Genomic DNA, 19,715 nt, shown 5'->3' on the forward strand with positions numbered 1-19,715 from the left:
GAATTAGAATCATGGCTTTTTTTTTCTTATTGCTAAAATATGTCTAGTCTGTGTATTTTTTTTTTACCAATATATCACATTGGCTATATATTGAGAGGTTCATAGTTTGTTTGTTAGTTATTAGTTATTTTTAAAAGTATTACAAAGTATCTATAAAAAATTATAGAAAGAGAAAAACTATATATTTTGATTAATTAATTTTACTTTTTGATTGCTTATCTTTTTTTTTCCCTCTGTCTTTGCCTTCTAAGGTCTGATTTACTGAGGATAACCTTTTTCTATTGAATATTCGATCATTAATTAATTGCTCCACGAACTAGTAATAATAGTAATAATAATATTGTTATTATTCTTTTTTTTTTAAATTGTATCATTATCGTTTGACTAATATTGATAGACTATTATAACAGTACTATAAGAAAGATTATTCCTGTTGATAGACTTAGATAGATTATATTCCCAAATAATAACCATTAACCAAGTTAAAAGTTATATTTCCTTGTTACTAGATATTTTTAAAATATAACTCGATCTCCATCCCTTATCCTTTAACCAAACTAAATTATAGAAAAAAGAAAAATTACAATAAAAAAAGAAAAAAAGAAAGAAAGAAAGACTATATATACATATACTAACAATGGAATTACCTTCGATTAATAGTACTACAAGTATCTCTGATAATCAGGATTTACGTAACCACTATGAAAAATTGTTATTTAAAAACCAGAGTGAGATTTCTTTATCAGAATATTCAGACAATATTATGAATAATAATCACACACATTCAACTGGCGTTGTTAATAGACAATTAGATAATTTCAGTTTCATTACTGGTTTCAAGAATTTAAATATAAGTCAAACGGTTATACCTACTACTGCAACGACTACTGCTACCCCTTATTCTACTTTCGACAATAATTTGTTTCAATTACCTCAAAATAGTGTAAAGTTTAATGGCAACTACCCTAGCAATGACGTTTTAAGCAGTCGTTATCCCTTTCACAGACACTTATCTTTACCGGAAAATCAACAACATTTAGATCATACTCATAATCAAAAACAAAACACTGTATGGGTCCATGACGAAAGTAGAAGATATCCTTCTTCTAATGCCTTTGTAACAACAACAGCAACGAATATACCTAATAATATACCTTTGAATGTAAATGGTTATACAAATCAGAACTTCACTCAGTTAGCATATCCACCGAATCGTTTTGGTCAATTACCTCCTTCAAATATAGGTCCAAGTCCTAACCATAATATCAGAAAACACCATTCTATATCAAATGGTGATGTATCAAACAACAGATATAATTTTGATAATTCAATAAACAATCAAACCTCAAATTATCTTGTCGAACACACCATACGCAATACCCATAAACCCAATGAAGTATCTATAGATGATGGTCTTTTACTGATTGACGAGAAGAATATTACCTCTTCAAATGAGTTGCATCGATTTTATGAGACATGTGGTAATAATTATTTCTCAAGTAATGTTGTCTTTCCATTTGTCGACTATATTAAGGATTTGTTAGCTTCACAAAATGATAGTACATTTTCAAATGTTCAAATTGATCAAGAAAGAAAGATAAAAGTTTTGGATTTTTTAAAATTTCTTCATAATTGTAATCTGGATTTTATATCACAAATAAGTAAGAGTTCTAATACCGATAATGATGGTCTAGCAAATCAGAACATACAGAATATGATATCTTTCAAGCCAAAAGGTTTGGTTTTAGTAGCTTTGAAAAATGGGAAATTGGAATTGTTATCAACTACCCAAAACACAAACCTTCAATTGAAAAGAGGTGATCTAGTGCTCATTGATGGTGATAGAGGTAAAGATTTAGTGCAAATTGTGGAATCCGATATCAGTTTGAATTTGGCTTTATTTGCTAATTTTTTAAAGAAAAAAGTACATTTTGATTCGTTGATTACTACTAAAAGCCAACATTACCCAAACGATAAATTTATCCAAGCATTAATCAATTCTAAAAATGGTATTGGTGAAAAATTAAACAATAAATTGTATGATACCACAGAACTGACTCAATTTATTATACCGTCAAAACAAGTTTTAAGATTTGCTACTCCTTGGGAAGTTATGACCAATCTTCAATATAAGTTTCAAGATGAATTAAAAGCTTTGCACGTTGCCCAGTTGAAATTACAAAATTTGAATAATTTAAGGAGCAATGACGGAAACTCCACAAATGTCAGTGGTATCAATACTAATAACATGAAAAAGCCTCTAAATATAAAGATCTTAAATTCTGAATTTCAATTTGATAGGAAAAAACTCACATTTTATTATATATGTGAAGAAAGAAATGATTTTAGAGAATTAATTAAGGAATTGTTTAAATACTATAAGACGAGAATCTGGTTATGCGCAGTCCCCAATAATTTAAATATAGATTCCAAATACTATGATAATAGTAGAAAAGAATTATCAATTTATGAGCAGATGACTAGAAGTCCACAATTCTTAGATTTAAACAAAAATAATCAATTTACTTTATACACTCCAACTACGTCTTTTGACGAACCTTTACATATACCTCCATTGAATAAAGTTGAATTGGATAATTTCCAAATTGGAATTTATAAAGAATTATTAGATGAATTATTTTAGATGAAACAATAGTTTATGTTATAAGGGTTTGATAAAACATCATTATGGTTTTTATCAAAGACTTTTGTAGTTAATTTTTAAACAATGCATTGAATAATTTATATATATATATACATATATTCATCCATATATAAATAATAATATATAAATATAGGAAAAATCAGTTTATGCTGTGTGTTTTGCACTTGATTTTCGTTTTCTTATTTTTTTTTTTCATTTTAATTCATTATATCATAAAGTTGTCCAGACCGATAGGTATTTTCTATATCACAAATCTATAAATAAAAAACAATTATTAGTTGTTGTATAGGGAGAATTCTCCATCTTTTTTATAGTTAAATATTCTTTGTTTCCAAAAATCTACCTTTTAGATGGTTTTTTCCAATAATATTGTTTATGAGTTTTACGACATGATCTTAACCCAAGATTTTTCCCACCTTTCAATGAAATTAGAACACTTCTTCTTTCTTTATCATCATCATTTTCTAGATCATAATAATAATCTGCTTCTAGTAAGTTACCTGCTGCGTCCTTGCCATATCTTTTGATTTCTCCGATACATGGTATGTCACGCAACAAGGATTTAATTTTATCCTTTGTCAGGGATCTTGTAGTGCCATTAATATTCATTATATGTGATAAAGGTGTTTGTTTTAAATTTGAAAATGCAATTTGATTAACAATTATTCTTGAAACATCCTGTAAATTAATATCTTTTTTATTTAGAGTTTGAGTAATACCTGTATTTTTATGTATGTTAAGCTGTGTATTTAATTTTCTTTTTTTTGATGTTGACTCATCTTTGACTTCTAGGTGCGATTTCTCTGACACTAATGATGATAGATGATATCTTTCACTTATCTTATTGTTTCTTTCATACTGATCTAAATGTGGTTCTCTAGTCAATTTATCCATATTTTTGGAGCCGTGTTGTATTAAGTCTTCAGTTACTGAATACTTAGTGTTATCATTTTTTTCAATATTAGGACTCCATTCAAATACACTTATACCTTTATTTGATGATGGTTTATGTTTGTTTGTACTATCTTGCTCAAATGGATATGTTTCATTTTCGACACTGATATTATTTATATTATTGTGGAAGCTTTTTGGTAATTCAACTTTAAACTCATAACCTTTACCAATATTCGAAGTAATATTTACTGATTCTATCGGTTTAGGTATCGTGTGATTTTCAAGTTTAAAAGATTTTTTTTCCGCTGTTGTTTCTGCTAATGTTTCAGATTTTAATATACTTGATAAACTAATATTATCGTCAATTGTCTTTGAGAATTTTTTAATGGGTGACTCCACATTATTCAATCTACGTATATTATTATATACATCCGTATCAAATTTATATTTTTTTTTTATTGGAGTCTGTGGTAGTTGTTGATTTAGGGTGTCATTATACGGTAAATGCTGTTGTCGTGATGATGGTGGCTGTTTTGGAGATGGTGTTTTCAAAAGCATGCTTGGACTACCTTTTTCATTTATGTGAGAACTTTTTTCAGTTGTTGGTGAATTATCCAGATTTGGATAAATTGGTACCAAATGTTTTGTCGGTGTACAAACAAAATCATCACTTTTTGTAGGAAACAATGCAAATTCATCTTCAGTGTCAGTATCATGACAATCATCTTGGCACAATTTAATCACACATTTACACTTTCTAAAATCTAAAATTATATTGTCTATCAGGGGTAATTGCACAATTTCATTCTTTAAAAGGGAAAATGATATCAAATTGTTATGCCTTTTCAGCAATCTATTGCTAATTTTATTATTATTTTGTATATGTGATGCTATTTTATACATTTTACCAATAGATTTTTCATTAAGTTTATTATCCTTTGGTTCCACGCTTTCTAAAGAATAATCAGTCCGACTTTGAAATGATATAATCATACTGTTATGACCTAGGCAATTTATGTTAAGTATTTTATTTTTGTCATTGTAAGATATAATTGCGTGTTGCCTTGATATGTTTTTATGATGTGGCAATTTTATGTCACATATGCTTGATTTTCGACCAAGTATATAATGTTGTGATGTATTAGGACTAAGAAAGATAGGTATAGTATCGCAGGTTGTAGTATTTATACTGTTAATTGCATTAGGATGTGTTTTAATATTGAAATGTTCTGTTGGAGAAAAATCAGACAAAAGTTGTCGTGTATAATGTTTATTAGTAGTGGTGGTATTATTTTTATTGGTATTGATATCCTTTGTTACAAAAGAAGAAGACACAGGAGATGATGGAATAAAAATTCCGATACTTGAAGAAGGATTTGGAGTAGGATAACGGTCGGAATGGGTGCGATGGTCATTGGTTATTATTTGTTTATGATCATCAGACAATAGATTTGATTTATCTTCGCTAATCTTGTTATTTTTGGAGGAGATATGATCTGACTGATACCATTTAACAGGAGAAGATGGGGGGAAGTTATTAGACATTTTATTTTTTTTATAATAGCAGCTAATATGTACTTCTGCTCCTTACTTGTTCTTTTTTTTTCTTTTGTTTCCTCAGATTTTTCTATTACACCAGCTTGTCAGACCTTTAATTCTTACCCCTTCCATCAATCGATTTATTCCAATGATAAGACTAGGCAGTTCAAGTCTGTAATAATATACCCTAATGTATTACTCTGTGATACATTTTTAAAATGTTTTAGATTATCAGGATTTTTGCCTTTGATCATATTTTTATCTGTAGATCTGGAATATATATCTTTTTGTTCAATTGTTATTTTACGTGCTTGTGAACACGAAAAAGAAATTGTAAACGCCAAGCTGTTTACGCGTCATTTACAAACAAACTAAAAAAACATGACTGTTTTAACATCCAGACATCTAAGTGAACTTGTCGGGATTTGTTTTTCTCAGGTGCAGAAAAGACGAATTTGTTATTTTTTTTGTTAAATGTAATAATTTCCTATTCTAGATATTTATTCTAGTAACATGCCGACATGTTTCGGTTTCCTTTTTATTTTTTTCTGTTTGCTTCTTGGTTTGTTTGTTTTTCCTGTTTGGTGCAAGCTCTTTCTCCTTGTTCTCCCATACCTATCTTTTAGTGGTGGAGGGTAAACAGAACCGAGAAAATAAACTTTAGAGGGAAGAACTGGAAAGGATTTCCACAACCGATGCGCAATTATACAGCGCAGTGGAGAGAGACGCGAACAGGCGAGATAGACAGGTAGAGAGAAAGACGTTCAAACAAACATGCACAGTGAGAGGGGAAAGGAAGGAGTTGAACGTTAGAGAACACAAGTCAAGGAATGGCAAGAGAGACTTACTCAGTACTGATGTTTGTCTGAGTAAATGGGGGGTAGAGGAACTCTTTTGTATGGGAAGGGTGTAATGTCTTACTCTATTGAACGTACTGTTGTGAAGTAGGAGCTAGGAAGAGGCACTTTCCAATTCCTTGTACAGATAGAGTTTAATAAAACATTGAAGACATTGGTAACGTTGCTTCTTATAAGAGAAGTGTTAATATAGCTTGCTCTTGTATAGTAAATCTCCTCTTCTTTGTTAAACAACCCGTAACCAAACGAATAAAGATAAGTAAAAATGGGTAGTATGTAGGGAAATATTGTTATTTGAAAATATAATGTGATAATTGAAGTACTCAATCGAAATAAATCAGTAATTTGATAAATAAATGTGGAAGTAAAAAAGAGGACAAAGCAGAGAGACAATATTTATTAGAATATTAAACCAAGTTGGAACTTTCGATTCGTCACTTATGTTTTAGGGAAAAATATTGTTATTTTTGATTTAGTGATTTGTTGTTAAGTAAATTGTGTTTTCCGATAGTGTGATATGTGTGAAAAATTTTTATTTGATATGAGAATTGTGTTTTCCTTTTGGTTCAATTGTATGGGATAGGACTATCAGAACTCTGTAATTAATAAGTTTTGATACTTGGTAGACTGGCATCTCACATATGAATAGATAAAAGCAGAAGTGAAGGAGGAAATGAATATATTATGATGGTCAACTTTGAATACCACAGAGCACAGAATATATGCCCGAGTTACCTCTTCATTTTATATGATTTATTGTTGTTGTACTGCGAGAATTTGATTTTGAAAAAGTAAGGAAAGTTAATTACTAACGATTTTGTTTTTCTCTCATCTCTTTTTTTATTATATCGTATATGTTGAACTTTAACATTCAAATACATATCCTTAATAAATTATATGATGATCAATGAATAATGAATGACTCAATTGTTGTTTGTTTGTTTGTTTTTTAAATAGAGGGTACTCCATCTTTCGGTAAGCGTCACAACAAATCCCACACTTTATGTAAGAGATGTGGTCGTCGTTCCTTCCACATTCAAAAGAGCACCTGTGCCTCTTGTGGTTACCCAAGTGCCAAGACTAGATCTTACAACTGGGGTGCCAAGGCCAAAAGAAGAAGAACTACTGGTACCGGTAGAATGCAATACTTGAAGCACGTTTCTAGAAGATTCAAGAACGGCTTCCAAACTGGTACTGCTGCCAAGGCCTCCGCTTAAGTTTTGTATTGTATTTAATTAATTTAATACATGCATAAATTTCTATAAATATATAAATATATATATATACGTAAAATTAATAAATAAATTTTAGTATTTGTATATGGTTATATATTGTTTGTTTTTCTCTATAATACTCGTTAGTGTTTTCCTTTGTCATAGAAGACAATAGAAACATGGCTGATCCCATTTAGAGATTATATAGAGTGATTCAAGTAGTATCTAAAGGTACGAATATGAGAGAAAACAAGTATTGGGAAATGAATATACTATGCAGTTATATGAGAAAAATATATCACTATGTATATATATATATATGTAGGTGTGTGTTTCAGAGTCCCATTGCACTATATAACGAATCTATTTCATCCATGGTAAGAAGTCCATTCAATTTGGTCTCAAATATAATCTTTGCCATCTCTTGATAAACTTTATCATATTTGATTTGCATAATTTTATAGGACCTGGACTCTAAATCATTTGATAATTCATCCATAATATACTCAGGTATAGTCTCCAATGCATCTTCATAATACAATTTATCATCTTTTAATGTCAGCTCATTTAGCTTGTCAACTAGATGACGATGATCTTTCATATCGTCATGGGAGCGTATATGGTCATCTACTTGTGATACTATTATCCTCCATAAAGAGGTGACCAGTTCAGATTCTATTGATTTTATATTTTGATCACTAATGTTATCACCAAAATAGATCATTAGTTGGTATATTAATCTGATTGTATGTTCCACATTTTGAATCTTGAGCATTACATTTGGGTTATCTTGGCCAATATATGTTACTAGCAATTCTTCTTGTTCACGAGACAGAAATTTTGTCAATTCAAATAGCATATCACCATTGGCTATAATTTCATTATTAGGATAAAGGTACAAAAGGTTCTCCAATATTTGTAAAATGTCATTTTTCAAAAGATGTAACCATCTCTCTGGTTTAAAATCAAGTTGACCAACAATTATGGATTCATAATGATCTGGATCTAAAATATCGTCTTTGTAAATGACTCTTGGTAAAAATTGTAATTTACCTCTACAGATTAATTTTGATATGAATTTGGACCATGAATTATGACCAATGTTTCTTATTAATCCGGCTACATCGAAATATCGTTTTTTTGAAAAACAGTTAGAATCTGTCTCTTCAATCGGGTTAAAATTCCGTATGTTTGTATTCAATAGTGTGTATAACCTGGGCAAACAATTACTCCACCAACTGGCTTGTGGGAAGTTCTTAGTATCGCTATGTTCCTTTATATTAATGACAGATATCAAAATATTTGTTAATGTATTCAATATCCCTACCATGTTGAATATTATATTAATAATTGGATTATAGGAGATGGAGAAACATAATTTATATAACTGTTCCAAATTTTGTAAGATGTCGATATTCAAAAAATCGATAAAGTTATCAATATTGTTATGGTTCTGTAAAATCTTTAGAATCATTTCCAAGGTGTCGAATGAGAAACATATAATTAGGTCATCTATCATTTCATATTGGAAGATTCTGGGTTCAACATTAATGTGGAGGGGTGAGTCATGTAACGGCTTTCTCAAGACATGTTGATTTTTTTTAATTAAATCACATAAGAAAATAAATAACTCTCTTAAAGATGTGTAATGAACGGTACTTGGCCTAAACTGGATAGTCTGAAACATTAAACATATAAGGAATGGTATAGATAAACTTGTTTCATTTTCATTTAAAGAGATTTCTTTAATTAGGTTTGCAAGATTTTCCAGAATTATGTTGATAAAATTATCTAACTTCATATTTTTTTTATTAATCAATAAGAAAGTTGTTATTGATTCACCAATGGATTGATTTTGGTCGATTGTAAACGTTCTATAATTGAAACTATTAATATGACCTAGTTTGATATTATTAAGGATTTGCAAAGTGGTCATATCACATTGGTTTAATCTATGACTCAATAAGGTATCGTATAACTGGTTACTTTCATCAGATGAGATGTTTCTCATGGAATTGTTCAACTGAACAAAATTGTGTTTATTTAAAAAATCAGCACCAACCTTTCTTTTTTTTTATGGATGGAGAGGATTTAATTGTTTTAAGATCACCACCTAGAAAAGAAGAAGAATTATCGTTATTATTTACAGTACTGTAGTTAGTATTATTATTATTGTTGTTGTTGTTATTTTTAATTTTGTTGAATTTTGACCAAGTTTTATTTTCAATCAGTAAGAATTTTTTTTCATCTTCCAATCTTTGTATGATTTCTTTTAATTTATTAACTTCATTTAGAGTATCCTGTTTGATTTGATTTTCTTTTTCTAATTGAAGCAATCTTTCCTTATCTCTATTTTTATTAAACAATTCGATTTTATCTCTAAGCATACTAGCTTCTCCTTGAGCAACTGTTAATTTATCATACAAAGATTTAATATAACCGTTATTGCTGTTATTGTTGTCATTATTTTTGTCATTACTATTGTTATTAGTGTTTTGATTAATGCTTGCAGGAATGTTTATGGAATCAGCAGTACGTTCATAGTTATGTGTTTGAGCAGCTTGTGTAAATTTAGATGGTTGATTAGCTAAACCCAATATCAAATCATCATCATCCGAGGAAAACAAACTCTCATCACCATCATGGTTATGTTCATTATCAGCAGCCCTATCTCCTTCTTTATTCATTTTTATTTCATGGATGGGGAATCATATGATGTATCTATTGTTTGTCTACATCCTTTAGCTTATCTTAATATGTTGATGCTGTTGCTGATGTATTTGGTCTCTGTGACTAGGTCCTTTAACATCCTATCAGATCCATCATGCATTGTTTCTTCTTTTGGGATGTTTATGTTTATTTCTCTTGCAATGGTTTTCCTCCTCCTTCTTTCTCTGTTCTACCCATTCGAACCTTTTGCAGGCCACTTTTGTCACCAAAAAGAAGAGGAAAAAAACGAAACAAACAAGCAAACAAACAATTTATCCAACTAAACATTAAATGAAACACACACACATACACAAGACATCTCCAAAAAGTTCCCATTTAGAAGTAATGGGTAGTGTCATTTACATACTTTACTGGATCAACCACACACATAACGTTACACCAACTATATGTTGCCTTCAATACATACATACATAGATATATATATTTGTTGAAATAGAATGTTCTATAATGAAATAGATAGAACAATAAGATTTTAGCAGACACTAAACGATAAATTGTTGAGTAATAATTGTTGAGAGGTCACCAAAGGTTGTTGAGTTTGTTTATTAAATATCTTACTGTTTGTAGAGGAAAATGGCTTAATGTTAACATATATAAAGCCAAGGATTTCATCATACATTATTTTTATCTTATTTACAATCTTTGCGTATTATTACTTCTATGTTGTATATAGAGAAAGAAAGTGAAGAACTTTATTATAATTTTGTATACTAAATCTATTTAATATAATATTGAGAATGTTTACTATATATCCAATGACTACAGACACTCATTCTCAACAATATTTTATATTAGTAACAATTACTGTACAATGTATAGTGAGGCTCCCACAACGATTAAGGGAACACTAAAATAGAAGTAAAAATAAAAAAAAATGAGGGGAAACCTGTTATCCATCATTCCAACTTAGATCTCAAACAATTTATCAACGTTTAATATCTCAAAAGAGACACACAGACACCATCTTTTATTGCATCTTAAGACCTCTACAGCAAATCTCTGACCTCCTATGTTGTTCTCCGTACAGAACGATATACGTACACATAAAATTTTTCTTTTTTCTTTCTTTTTTTTTTAATTTTTTTTAAGAATGAAATAAGATAAAATAGAATAAAATACTCATAATAAGAAAATGAAGAACGTATGAAGAAGTAATGATGGCAAGCATCGGTTAATTTTTAATGGTTGCGTGTACAGTACGATCATAGGTATTGTTCTTCTCTTCATTCCCTCATGTGTTGATTCATAATATTCCATTCTACATTAAATTAGGGTCACACCTATACACTAACGCACACACACGTACACACATATACACATACATATACATATACATATACATACACATATATATTATGGTTGAAGATTCAAGAGTAAGAGATGCCATAAGAAATGGTGAAGAAAAAGCATTACCTGCGTCTTTAGTCCCTCAAGCACCAACTGTTCTCACCTCCAAGGATAAAACCACACAAAGACTAATCGTAGTCTTAGCTCAGGCTTCTCTAGAAACACACAAGATATCGTCCCATGGCCCAGGTGGTGATAAGTATGCTCTGTTGAACTGTGATGATCATCAAGGTATTTTGAAAAAAATGGGTAGAGATATAAGTGAGGCTAGACCAGATATCACACATCAATGTCTGTTGACTCTATTGGATTCTCCCATCAATAAAGCTGGTAAATTACAAGTCTACATCCAAACAAGCAAAGGTGTTCTTATTGAAGTCAATCCAACCGTCCGTATACCAAGAACTTTTAAAAGATTCTCTGGACTAATGGTTCAGCTATTACACAAATTGTCGATTAGATCCGTCAATTCAGAGGAAAAATTATTGAAAGTTATCAAAAACCCAATCACTGATCATTTACCAACAAAATGTCGTAAAGTTACTCTATCCTTTGATGCACCTGTCGTGCGTGTACAAGATTATATTAAGAAATTGGATTCTGATGAAAGTATTTGTATATTTGTCGGTGCTATGGCAAGGGGTAAAGATAATTTCGCTGATGAATACGTAGATGAGAAGATTGGGTTGTCCAACTATCCTTTATCCGCATCTGTTGCCTGTTCTAAGTTCTGTCATGGTGCTGAAGATGCCTGGAATATTTTATAAGGCAGGAGAAAGAAAAAAAAAAAGAATAAACATTTAATTATGTAATTATTACAATTATACAGTTTTTTGTACTAGTTGTATATGTATCTGATTGTTTTGTGTTTTCTGTTGTCTTTATTTGAAAAAACAACAACAACAACAACAGTGAAACAAAGATCTCACATGTATTATAATACTTTTACACACAATCTATTTATGCTTCTTTCTTTTCCGTTCTCTTTTATACTTCTAATATAACATGTGTGTCATTCTAACAATTAGTTTTTTTTCTTGGACTTAAATTTTTCACCTTTGTTTTAAAAATGTCGCATATTATATCTTATACCATACTTGTTAAATATATATAGTATATACATACAAAAATAAAAACACCAGGAAATATTCCCCCTTTCAGTTAAAGAACGACATATGTTAATTCTAAACTTTTTAATTTTCATAGGTCAGATAATGAATAAAAAAAAGGAGATCTTTCTTGTTCTCTCTTTCTTTTCCTCTTCTAAAATCAAGTTACTCAAAATTGCCGAATCTAATGTACAAATTTAAATCATATTTACAATTAAATGATAAATTATCACAGCTCTGGTTAAATAAATATACGATAATTTTATTACTCTCATTCTTCAAAATTTTTTTTTTCTATATTTCGATATGTAATGAATTAAACAGCTCAAAACAATTCATTATATCTCATTGTAGAACTATTGATTTAATATATTACAATTTTTTAACAAATACACATTCCTATTTGAATTCAATAAGTAATTATTTAATTAAAAAGGCAATGGAAGAAACAATAAAGTCTATTCTAACCATATTGTCACTTTTAGTAACTGCGAGTGAAGAATTAGTAACTTTTATCATCGATTTATATCTAGGCACCTATACCTGCTTATTGGTGAGTACTATTGATGGTGCTGTCGATATAGCAACAAATACCACCGAAAATTTGATCAGCATAGTAAACACTACTGTATCCACTTTCGCCGATGATCTAGAAAATGGATTAAATGATGTTTCGATTATATTGAATAAAATAATTTCGAGCGTCTCTAAGATAAAAAATTTTTTCAAAAATTTAGATTCAAATAATAGTAACAAAGCAAGTGAGGTTACAGATAACATTAAAAAAGTAAATTTAACTATTAATTCCTTAAGAAAGCTTTATATTTCGCCATCAATAAATGTGAAATTAAAAGAACTATCTGCGAAGACACCAGACTTCCACACTGTTAAAAATGAAACAAAATCTTTAATTACAAAACCTTTCCAGATCATTAAAAATGATATTGCCTCAATAAATGTTTCTAAGGTTATAGCAAAAAGTAATATACATAGCGTATATCAAACGCATAAAGTAGCTAAAGATAATACGTCCTTCATTGGAATTTGCTCTTCAAATACACCAGATATTGAATTTTTTTTTCAGGAACTAAATAAAAATTTAAAAACTGTTACAATTATTTTATTGGTATTGCTAGTATTTGGTGCATGTGTGATGATGCTACCCGAAGCATGGAAAGAGATCAAACAATGGCAAAAATTGAAACATTTTGAAAGGGATATATTTGACAAATACAACGACATTCTTATAATAATGAATGATAAAAAAGAATATGAAACAGATTCCAATAATGATTTAGACGATTCCTTTGATGTAATTGAAAGTTTTAACAGGTACTTCAATGTTTGGCAGACAAAAATTTATGATTTTTTGATCTTTCTATTTACTTTTAATAAGAAAAATTACCCAATGTCAAAAAGAAAAAAGTTATCCTGGTTTATTTCATATATTGTGTCGGAAAGGGCAATTTTTGTTCTTTCAATTGGAATTCTTGGAATCATTGTGTCATGTTTCCAATTAATAATTTTATGTGTATTGAAAAGACACATCAATAAAATTGAATCCTATGCAACAAAAAATTTCGTCAACTCATCAAATTTAGATTTTTTAAAGAAAGACCTTACAATATGGACCCACAATACAAATCAATATATAAACTACACAGAATCAAATATTAATGAACAAATATTTGGATGGGTGACGACTGGAACAAGTTCTGTTAATAACACTGTTAAAACAATGATTAACGGTATAGACACAACACTATCAGATCTTTTCAAAGGGACTTTACTCTATAAACCAATGACTACTGTGGTGAAATGTGTTATTGAGGATAAATTATATTCCATAGAACAGGCTATGACATGGATCCACAATAAAGCACATGTGTCATTTCCTCAAATAAATTCCACAGAGTTGGTTTGGCAACTTAAAACCTTAATAACACAGAATAGCACTATAAGTGTTAACAACAGCATAGCATCTGAAAATACTCACAATCAAGAGCCACTAGTAATGAATATCTGGAATGAAATACAGATTCTATTATCAAGTGTTTTGAATAGCCTTCATAAAACAGTAATTTTGGAATTAGTTATTTCCTGCATCATAATCAGTATGTGGGTTATTCAAATTCCATTAGCCATTCTCATAATGTTGCAGAAACAGACACAGAGGCGTTAATAAAAAAAGAAGAAAGAAAACATCAACCAGCTGCATAAATGTCGTACTTTTCACCAAAATATACATTTTTTTTTCTCTCTCTCTCTATCTCTCTATCTCTCTATATATATATGTATATTCCATGTTAAAAAACACAGATCTGATTTATGCCAAGCCCCTCTATTGAGGTGTCACAACATTTTTGCCATTTTCAGTAAAAGCCAAATACATGTATATTTGTGACACAATGACCTAATCGAGTAATACTGCTTTCCTACATGAGGAAATTTTAATTCCGCCTGGAGTTTCCACACTTCCGCACTTCCGGAATTTCTTTCTTTAACTTATTTAATTTCTTTTTTTTTTCCTTTTTGTTGACGCAAGGCTTCAGAATCAAAAATTCTAGTCGAGTTCATTTTAAACTAATATAATAAGATAATGTAACTTACAATAGGATATTGGTGGTATTATAAGTTTTATTATTATTTATAGTAGGAAGTTAGTGGTACTATAAATTGTTATTTTATTGCTTAGTCCTTTTCTTTCTATATAAGTAATATACAAGATACAATATTATACAGTATACTCATTTTATCTTTGAATCTTCTTTACTATAAATTTTCATAACTTTTAATCACTTAGTACGATGAATTTAGATTATCAAACATAGCTCTAATAATTATATTTCAACACTTTTTCTTTCATTTATTTTCTATTTTCTTGAGAAATGACGGAATTTCCACCAGCACTGTCTGAAGGCAGCATCGTTAGTTTTGATAATGATTTTTGATTTTGTCAAGATAGCTATCTCAACAGTTATCAAACCACTTAAGTAACTTCTGTCCCAACCACACTAAAAACAACACTGAGAATAAGCTTATACAATCGAAAATTCATCAGATCTTTAAAAAAAACTAAAGACATTGATTATAAGGAAATAATAACCCTGTCTTATATAACTTTCCAGTACTTTCACCTCTTTCTCTTTCTTTCTTTTTTTTTTCTATTTAAGTTAAGATTGTTCTTAGGATATCCTCCTTCCCTCTATTAAAAATCAACCAGCATATTATTCCAACTTTTTTACACTCATTATCGCTAGCCCCTCTAATCACAGAATATCTATTAACTATAATATCATTGAGAAAATACAGAAACAACAAGAAAAAAAAGTAATAGAACAAAACACGTTATAAGAAACAAGAGAGTTCACATTTATCACCAGGCAATTCTCTAAAGCATGAAAAGAATATTCTCAGGTGCAAAATCACCTATGATAAATATTTCAGAAAAATTCAGTAACGAATTAACTTCCCAAACAATAGAAATAGAAGATAAATCATTGAATTCTATAGTAAATGACCAAGCATCTCCAGAATTAATGCCTATTTTGACTTTACTATCTGCACATTTACATAGAAGGTACCATGAGGGTGTTTTGTTAATGTTAGAAGATCTAAAAAATGATGGGGCTCCTGGAGCTAGAAAATGGGAAGAGAAGTATGCTGTACTTATCGGTACTCAATTGGCATTGTGGAATGCGAATGATCTTAATGGGGTCGATGAAGCTACTTTAAAAAATTCAGCTACAAAACCCACCTATATAAATTTTACAGATGCTAATATTCAGTGTGTGGAAACGGTTAAAGGTGTATCTGCCCAGAACAACAAAAAATTGGAGAATATTCTTGTTGTATCTACTACTTTGAAAAATAGATATTTTTTACAGTTCAGTAATAAAGAATCATTCAATCAGTGGAATGTTGCTGTAAGACTGAGTCTTTATGAATCCACATCTTTACAAGAAGCATACACGGGTGCATTTATATCAAGTAGAGGGTCTCGTTTAAGTGATATAGGTGTATTATTGGCCTCAACCAAATTTGATTATGAGGAATGGGTAAGTGTTAGATTTGGTGTCGGCATGCCGTGGAAGAGATGCTATGCAGTAATTACTCAAAATGTCAATAAAAAAAAAGATACATTTGGTGAAATAAATTTTTATGAAAGTGATAAAAAGATTAAAAAACAACATTCAATGACAACTGTGACTCATGCAAATGCAATCTATGCAGTCTATCCATCATCTCCTAAACTGATCGACAATTCTACAATGATTAAACTGGAAGGTAAAGCAAAATTCAAAGGAGATGATACCATCCAAGAGACTAATTTGTTTATCATGCCTGAAAGACACGAAGCTGTGCCATGTTATGATACAATTATCAGGTTTCTACTTCCAGCAATGAATGCGTTTAGGTTATATGGTAGACCAAAGAAGCTTATTGCTAATAAAGATGATCCAATTTCGTTACTATTTGCATTACCTACATTGCCTCACATATATTATTTACAACCGGAAGATTTAATACCATTAACAAAATCTTCAAGCTGTCTTTATTGGAATTCGTCTGAATGGACAACTAAAATACGCGACATTTTACAAACAAAATTAAATAAAGGGTATAGTGGTTGTGGATCAACTAAATCTTTAAAAAATATTCTTGGCACACAATTTTTAGAGAGTGGTGAATTATTTCAAACATCTGGAAATATCTTATCACCATTATTAAGGAATACTAATGGTAAACCTGACATATTTTCACCAAAATTGAATGCCAGCAAAGTTTATCAGAAGAATAACAGTACTGGCTTTAAATCTTCAACAAGTTTAAAGAGTTCATCATCTAAATCCCTAGAATCACCATTAGATTTAGATACTTCCAATCCAGGAGTATTAAAACCAGAATTTACTGATCAGGTACTAGCCAACAAAACGGTAGCAAAGAATCAAAGAGATATTTTGGAAACAATCAACAATCAACAAATATCAGAAAATAATCATACAAAGGAGTTTAAAGATACACAACATACGGTAATACCAAAAGTAAATAATTCAAAAGAAGAGGACCACTTCGCACAAGTCAATAAAAGATACAACAATTTTGCAGCCATGACTGCGAACGCGAGGGAAAATGAATACTCACCTTCTCGAAAGTATAAACCTGAACCATTAAAATTACAAAGTTCCAATTTTGATACTTTTGATAATCAATCAAGTGCAAAAAATTACGATAATAGACACACAAGAGCGGAATCAAGTTTCTCATTTCTTATTGATGCCTACCGTGAAATCGAAGACAATAACAATTACGATCATCCAGAATTCAGTATAAAAATGAAAGAATTAAATTTGTCAAAAGAAAACACCAATAATTCGAGTGAGCATGATGTTTTTGATCCTGAGTTTGTTGAACAGAGTCAAATGTTGGAGATGGAAAATATATATGGTTCCACGACAAATAAAACCCAAAGATCTATAGTCAATGAAAATAGTGACAAGGACTATAAAGATAAAACTGTTATGAAACAAGAACAAATCCCAAGACATATAACTACTGCTAATAATAATAATGATGATGCTAATGATACTGATAAACAAAATGTAGATAGGGACCGAACTGTAACTCCTTTGGTTGCTCAAGTTAATACTAATAACACATCAAATATAACCACACAGAATATAACACATAAGAAACCCCCACCACCACCTCCACCAGTGAATCAACTGCTGCCACAACAAACAAGTAATTTACAAAAGATGGACAATAATAATGGTATAGCTAGTCAAATGATTCCTAATCCATATTCTATGAAAAAAGATTCATTATCAAATACTGGAGCACAACAAATACTAATACAACCACAAACATCAGGGTATAACCAATCGCCTCATCACACAACACCCACCAACTACTCCCCTGCATTCAACCAACCTTTACTAAATAATCAACATCAATATCCCTCAGTTAACCAATATCCACAACCATATACAAACAACCCAAAAATCACTCCGAGAACAATGATACCAACTGCTAATAATAATAATAATAATAATAATAATAATAATAATAATAATAATAATAATAATAACAATATGAACAAAATCTTGTCAAATCAACAACAGCATCATGGATATATACAAAATATATCGTACAACAACAATACTGGAAACATGAATTATCCATTACAAAACCAATATCCACCATCAAACCAAAGGCTACCTGGTCCAAACCAGTCTCTAAACTACAGAAATAATCAAGCATCATCATATTCTTCTAACCGACAATTTAATAGATATGATAATATTAATTATAACAATTACAATTACAATAACTATAACCATAACTATAACCAACTACCATATTCCAATACAAGAACCATTAATAATCCCAATCTTAATAATAATGCCAGTAATAGACATGCAGCACCATTCCATCCACAACCACCATCGCAACAACAGCAACAATCTCAGTTCATAAGACCTAAACCTGCTGGGTTTTCCCAATTCATGCCATCACCCAATACGAGTAACGGAACTAATCCGTATGGTATGTCTATATAATTAATAAATTGAGAAACCAATAATCCTAGTACAAATTCTAAGACTTGTACATGTATGTATAAATTATATATGTAAATAGTTAAATAAAATTGTAACACTAGTAAACGTTTAAAGGAAAAATAAAAAGGTACAAGATAAGATCAGATGAGCCATTTTATTTTATTCTATTTTATTTTAATTATCAGTAGCATCATGCCAAAAAATAGTTTTCTCAAGCTTTCTTAACTCTTCTTTATCAATACTAAGCATACTCACGTTTTATTTTTATTTTTAAAGAGTAGTCAACACATATTGCTTGCACCAATTACACACACACACACACACACACATACGCACACACATACATACACAATTTTTTCAACAAATTGTAATGAACTAAGACTAAAAAACAAAAAAAAAAGAGATCTGTTTAGTACAATTTAGAAAAATGAACCTCACAATTTTTTTTTTAAAGAAAAAAAGATCACGGCAGAAAGTAATTACTTCAATTCTCTTTAACTAGTTTTAATGCTGGAGGTTAGGGATGAGTGTATCTAGAATATCTACATTATTATAACTGATAACTCTTTGTATATGTATATATCTATGTATCTTTATTTATATTTATTTATAGTCATTTACCTTGGAGTATAATTGACATAATAAACATTCTATTCCTTAAACCAGCAAATTGTTACGAGACAGTAGAGATTCTATATATAAAATTACAAAAGGACAAATGCTGGTAAATATTGCAAATTGTATATCCTCGTATATTTTGTAACCCTCACTGTTCACACGCCTTTTTGCAGATTACA

The 19,715-nt window shown here is 29.9% G+C and overlaps 7 protein-coding genes across 7 annotated transcripts; 5 read left to right on the top strand and 2 right to left on the bottom strand.

The window, feature by feature from the left end:
• Positions 1-637: 637 nt before the first annotated feature.
• PWA37_002868 (PSP1 family protein) lies at positions 638-2,644 on the top strand (the record flags this gene model as incomplete). The annotated part of the gene is made up of 1 exon (XM_064859419.1): positions 638-2,644. The coding sequence occupies one exon, from the start codon at positions 638-640 to the stop codon at positions 2,642-2,644; it is 2,007 nt and encodes a 668-aa protein (XP_064713662.1).
• A 360-nt stretch (positions 2,645-3,004) lies between these two features.
• Positions 3,005-5,104, bottom strand: PLM2 (Plm2p; the record flags this gene model as incomplete). Its single annotated transcript, XM_064859420.1, has 1 exon — positions 3,005-5,104. One exon carries the CDS (start codon positions 5,102-5,104, stop codon positions 3,005-3,007), a length of 2,100 nt encoding a protein of 699 aa, XP_064713663.1.
• A 1,116-nt stretch (positions 5,105-6,220) lies between these two features.
• On the top strand, positions 6,221-7,172 carry RPL37A (60S ribosomal protein eL37 RPL37A; the record flags this gene model as incomplete). The annotated part of the gene is made up of 2 exons (XM_064859421.1): positions 6,221-6,227; positions 6,913-7,172. The coding sequence occupies 2 exons, from the start codon at positions 6,221-6,223 to the stop codon at positions 7,170-7,172; spliced, it is 267 nt and encodes an 88-aa protein (XP_064713664.1).
• Positions 7,173-7,503: 331 nt separating this feature from the next.
• Positions 7,504-9,180, bottom strand: LCD1 (Lcd1p; the record flags this gene model as incomplete). Its single annotated transcript, XM_064859422.1, has 1 exon — positions 7,504-9,180. The coding sequence occupies one exon, from the start codon at positions 9,178-9,180 to the stop codon at positions 7,504-7,506; it is 1,677 nt and encodes a 558-aa protein (XP_064713665.1).
• A 2,074-nt stretch (positions 9,181-11,254) lies between these two features.
• On the top strand, positions 11,255-12,013 carry EMG1 (18S rRNA pseudouridine methyltransferase; the record flags this gene model as incomplete). Its single annotated transcript, XM_064859423.1, has 1 exon — positions 11,255-12,013. The coding sequence occupies one exon, from the start codon at positions 11,255-11,257 to the stop codon at positions 12,011-12,013; it is 759 nt and encodes a 252-aa protein (XP_064713666.1).
• A 529-nt stretch (positions 12,014-12,542) lies between these two features.
• PRM1 (pheromone-regulated protein PRM1) lies at positions 12,543-14,537 on the top strand (the record flags this gene model as incomplete). Its single annotated transcript, XM_064859424.1, has 1 exon — positions 12,543-14,537. The coding sequence occupies one exon, from the start codon at positions 12,543-12,545 to the stop codon at positions 14,535-14,537; it is 1,995 nt and encodes a 664-aa protein (XP_064713667.1).
• Positions 14,538-15,753: 1,216 nt separating this feature from the next.
• On the top strand, positions 15,754-18,918 carry CAF120 (Caf120p; the record flags this gene model as incomplete). Its single annotated transcript, XM_064859425.1, has 1 exon — positions 15,754-18,918. One exon carries the CDS (start codon positions 15,754-15,756, stop codon positions 18,916-18,918), a length of 3,165 nt encoding a protein of 1,054 aa, XP_064713668.1.
• Between the last annotated feature and the right edge of the window lie 797 nt (positions 18,919-19,715).

Source organism: Arxiozyma heterogenica (assembly GCF_036370985.1).
Source record: "Arxiozyma heterogenica strain weizmannii chromosome Unknown scaffold_25, whole genome shotgun sequence".
In the NCBI taxonomy this organism is placed as follows: Eukaryota; Fungi; Ascomycota; class Saccharomycetes; order Saccharomycetales; family Saccharomycetaceae; genus Arxiozyma; species Arxiozyma heterogenica.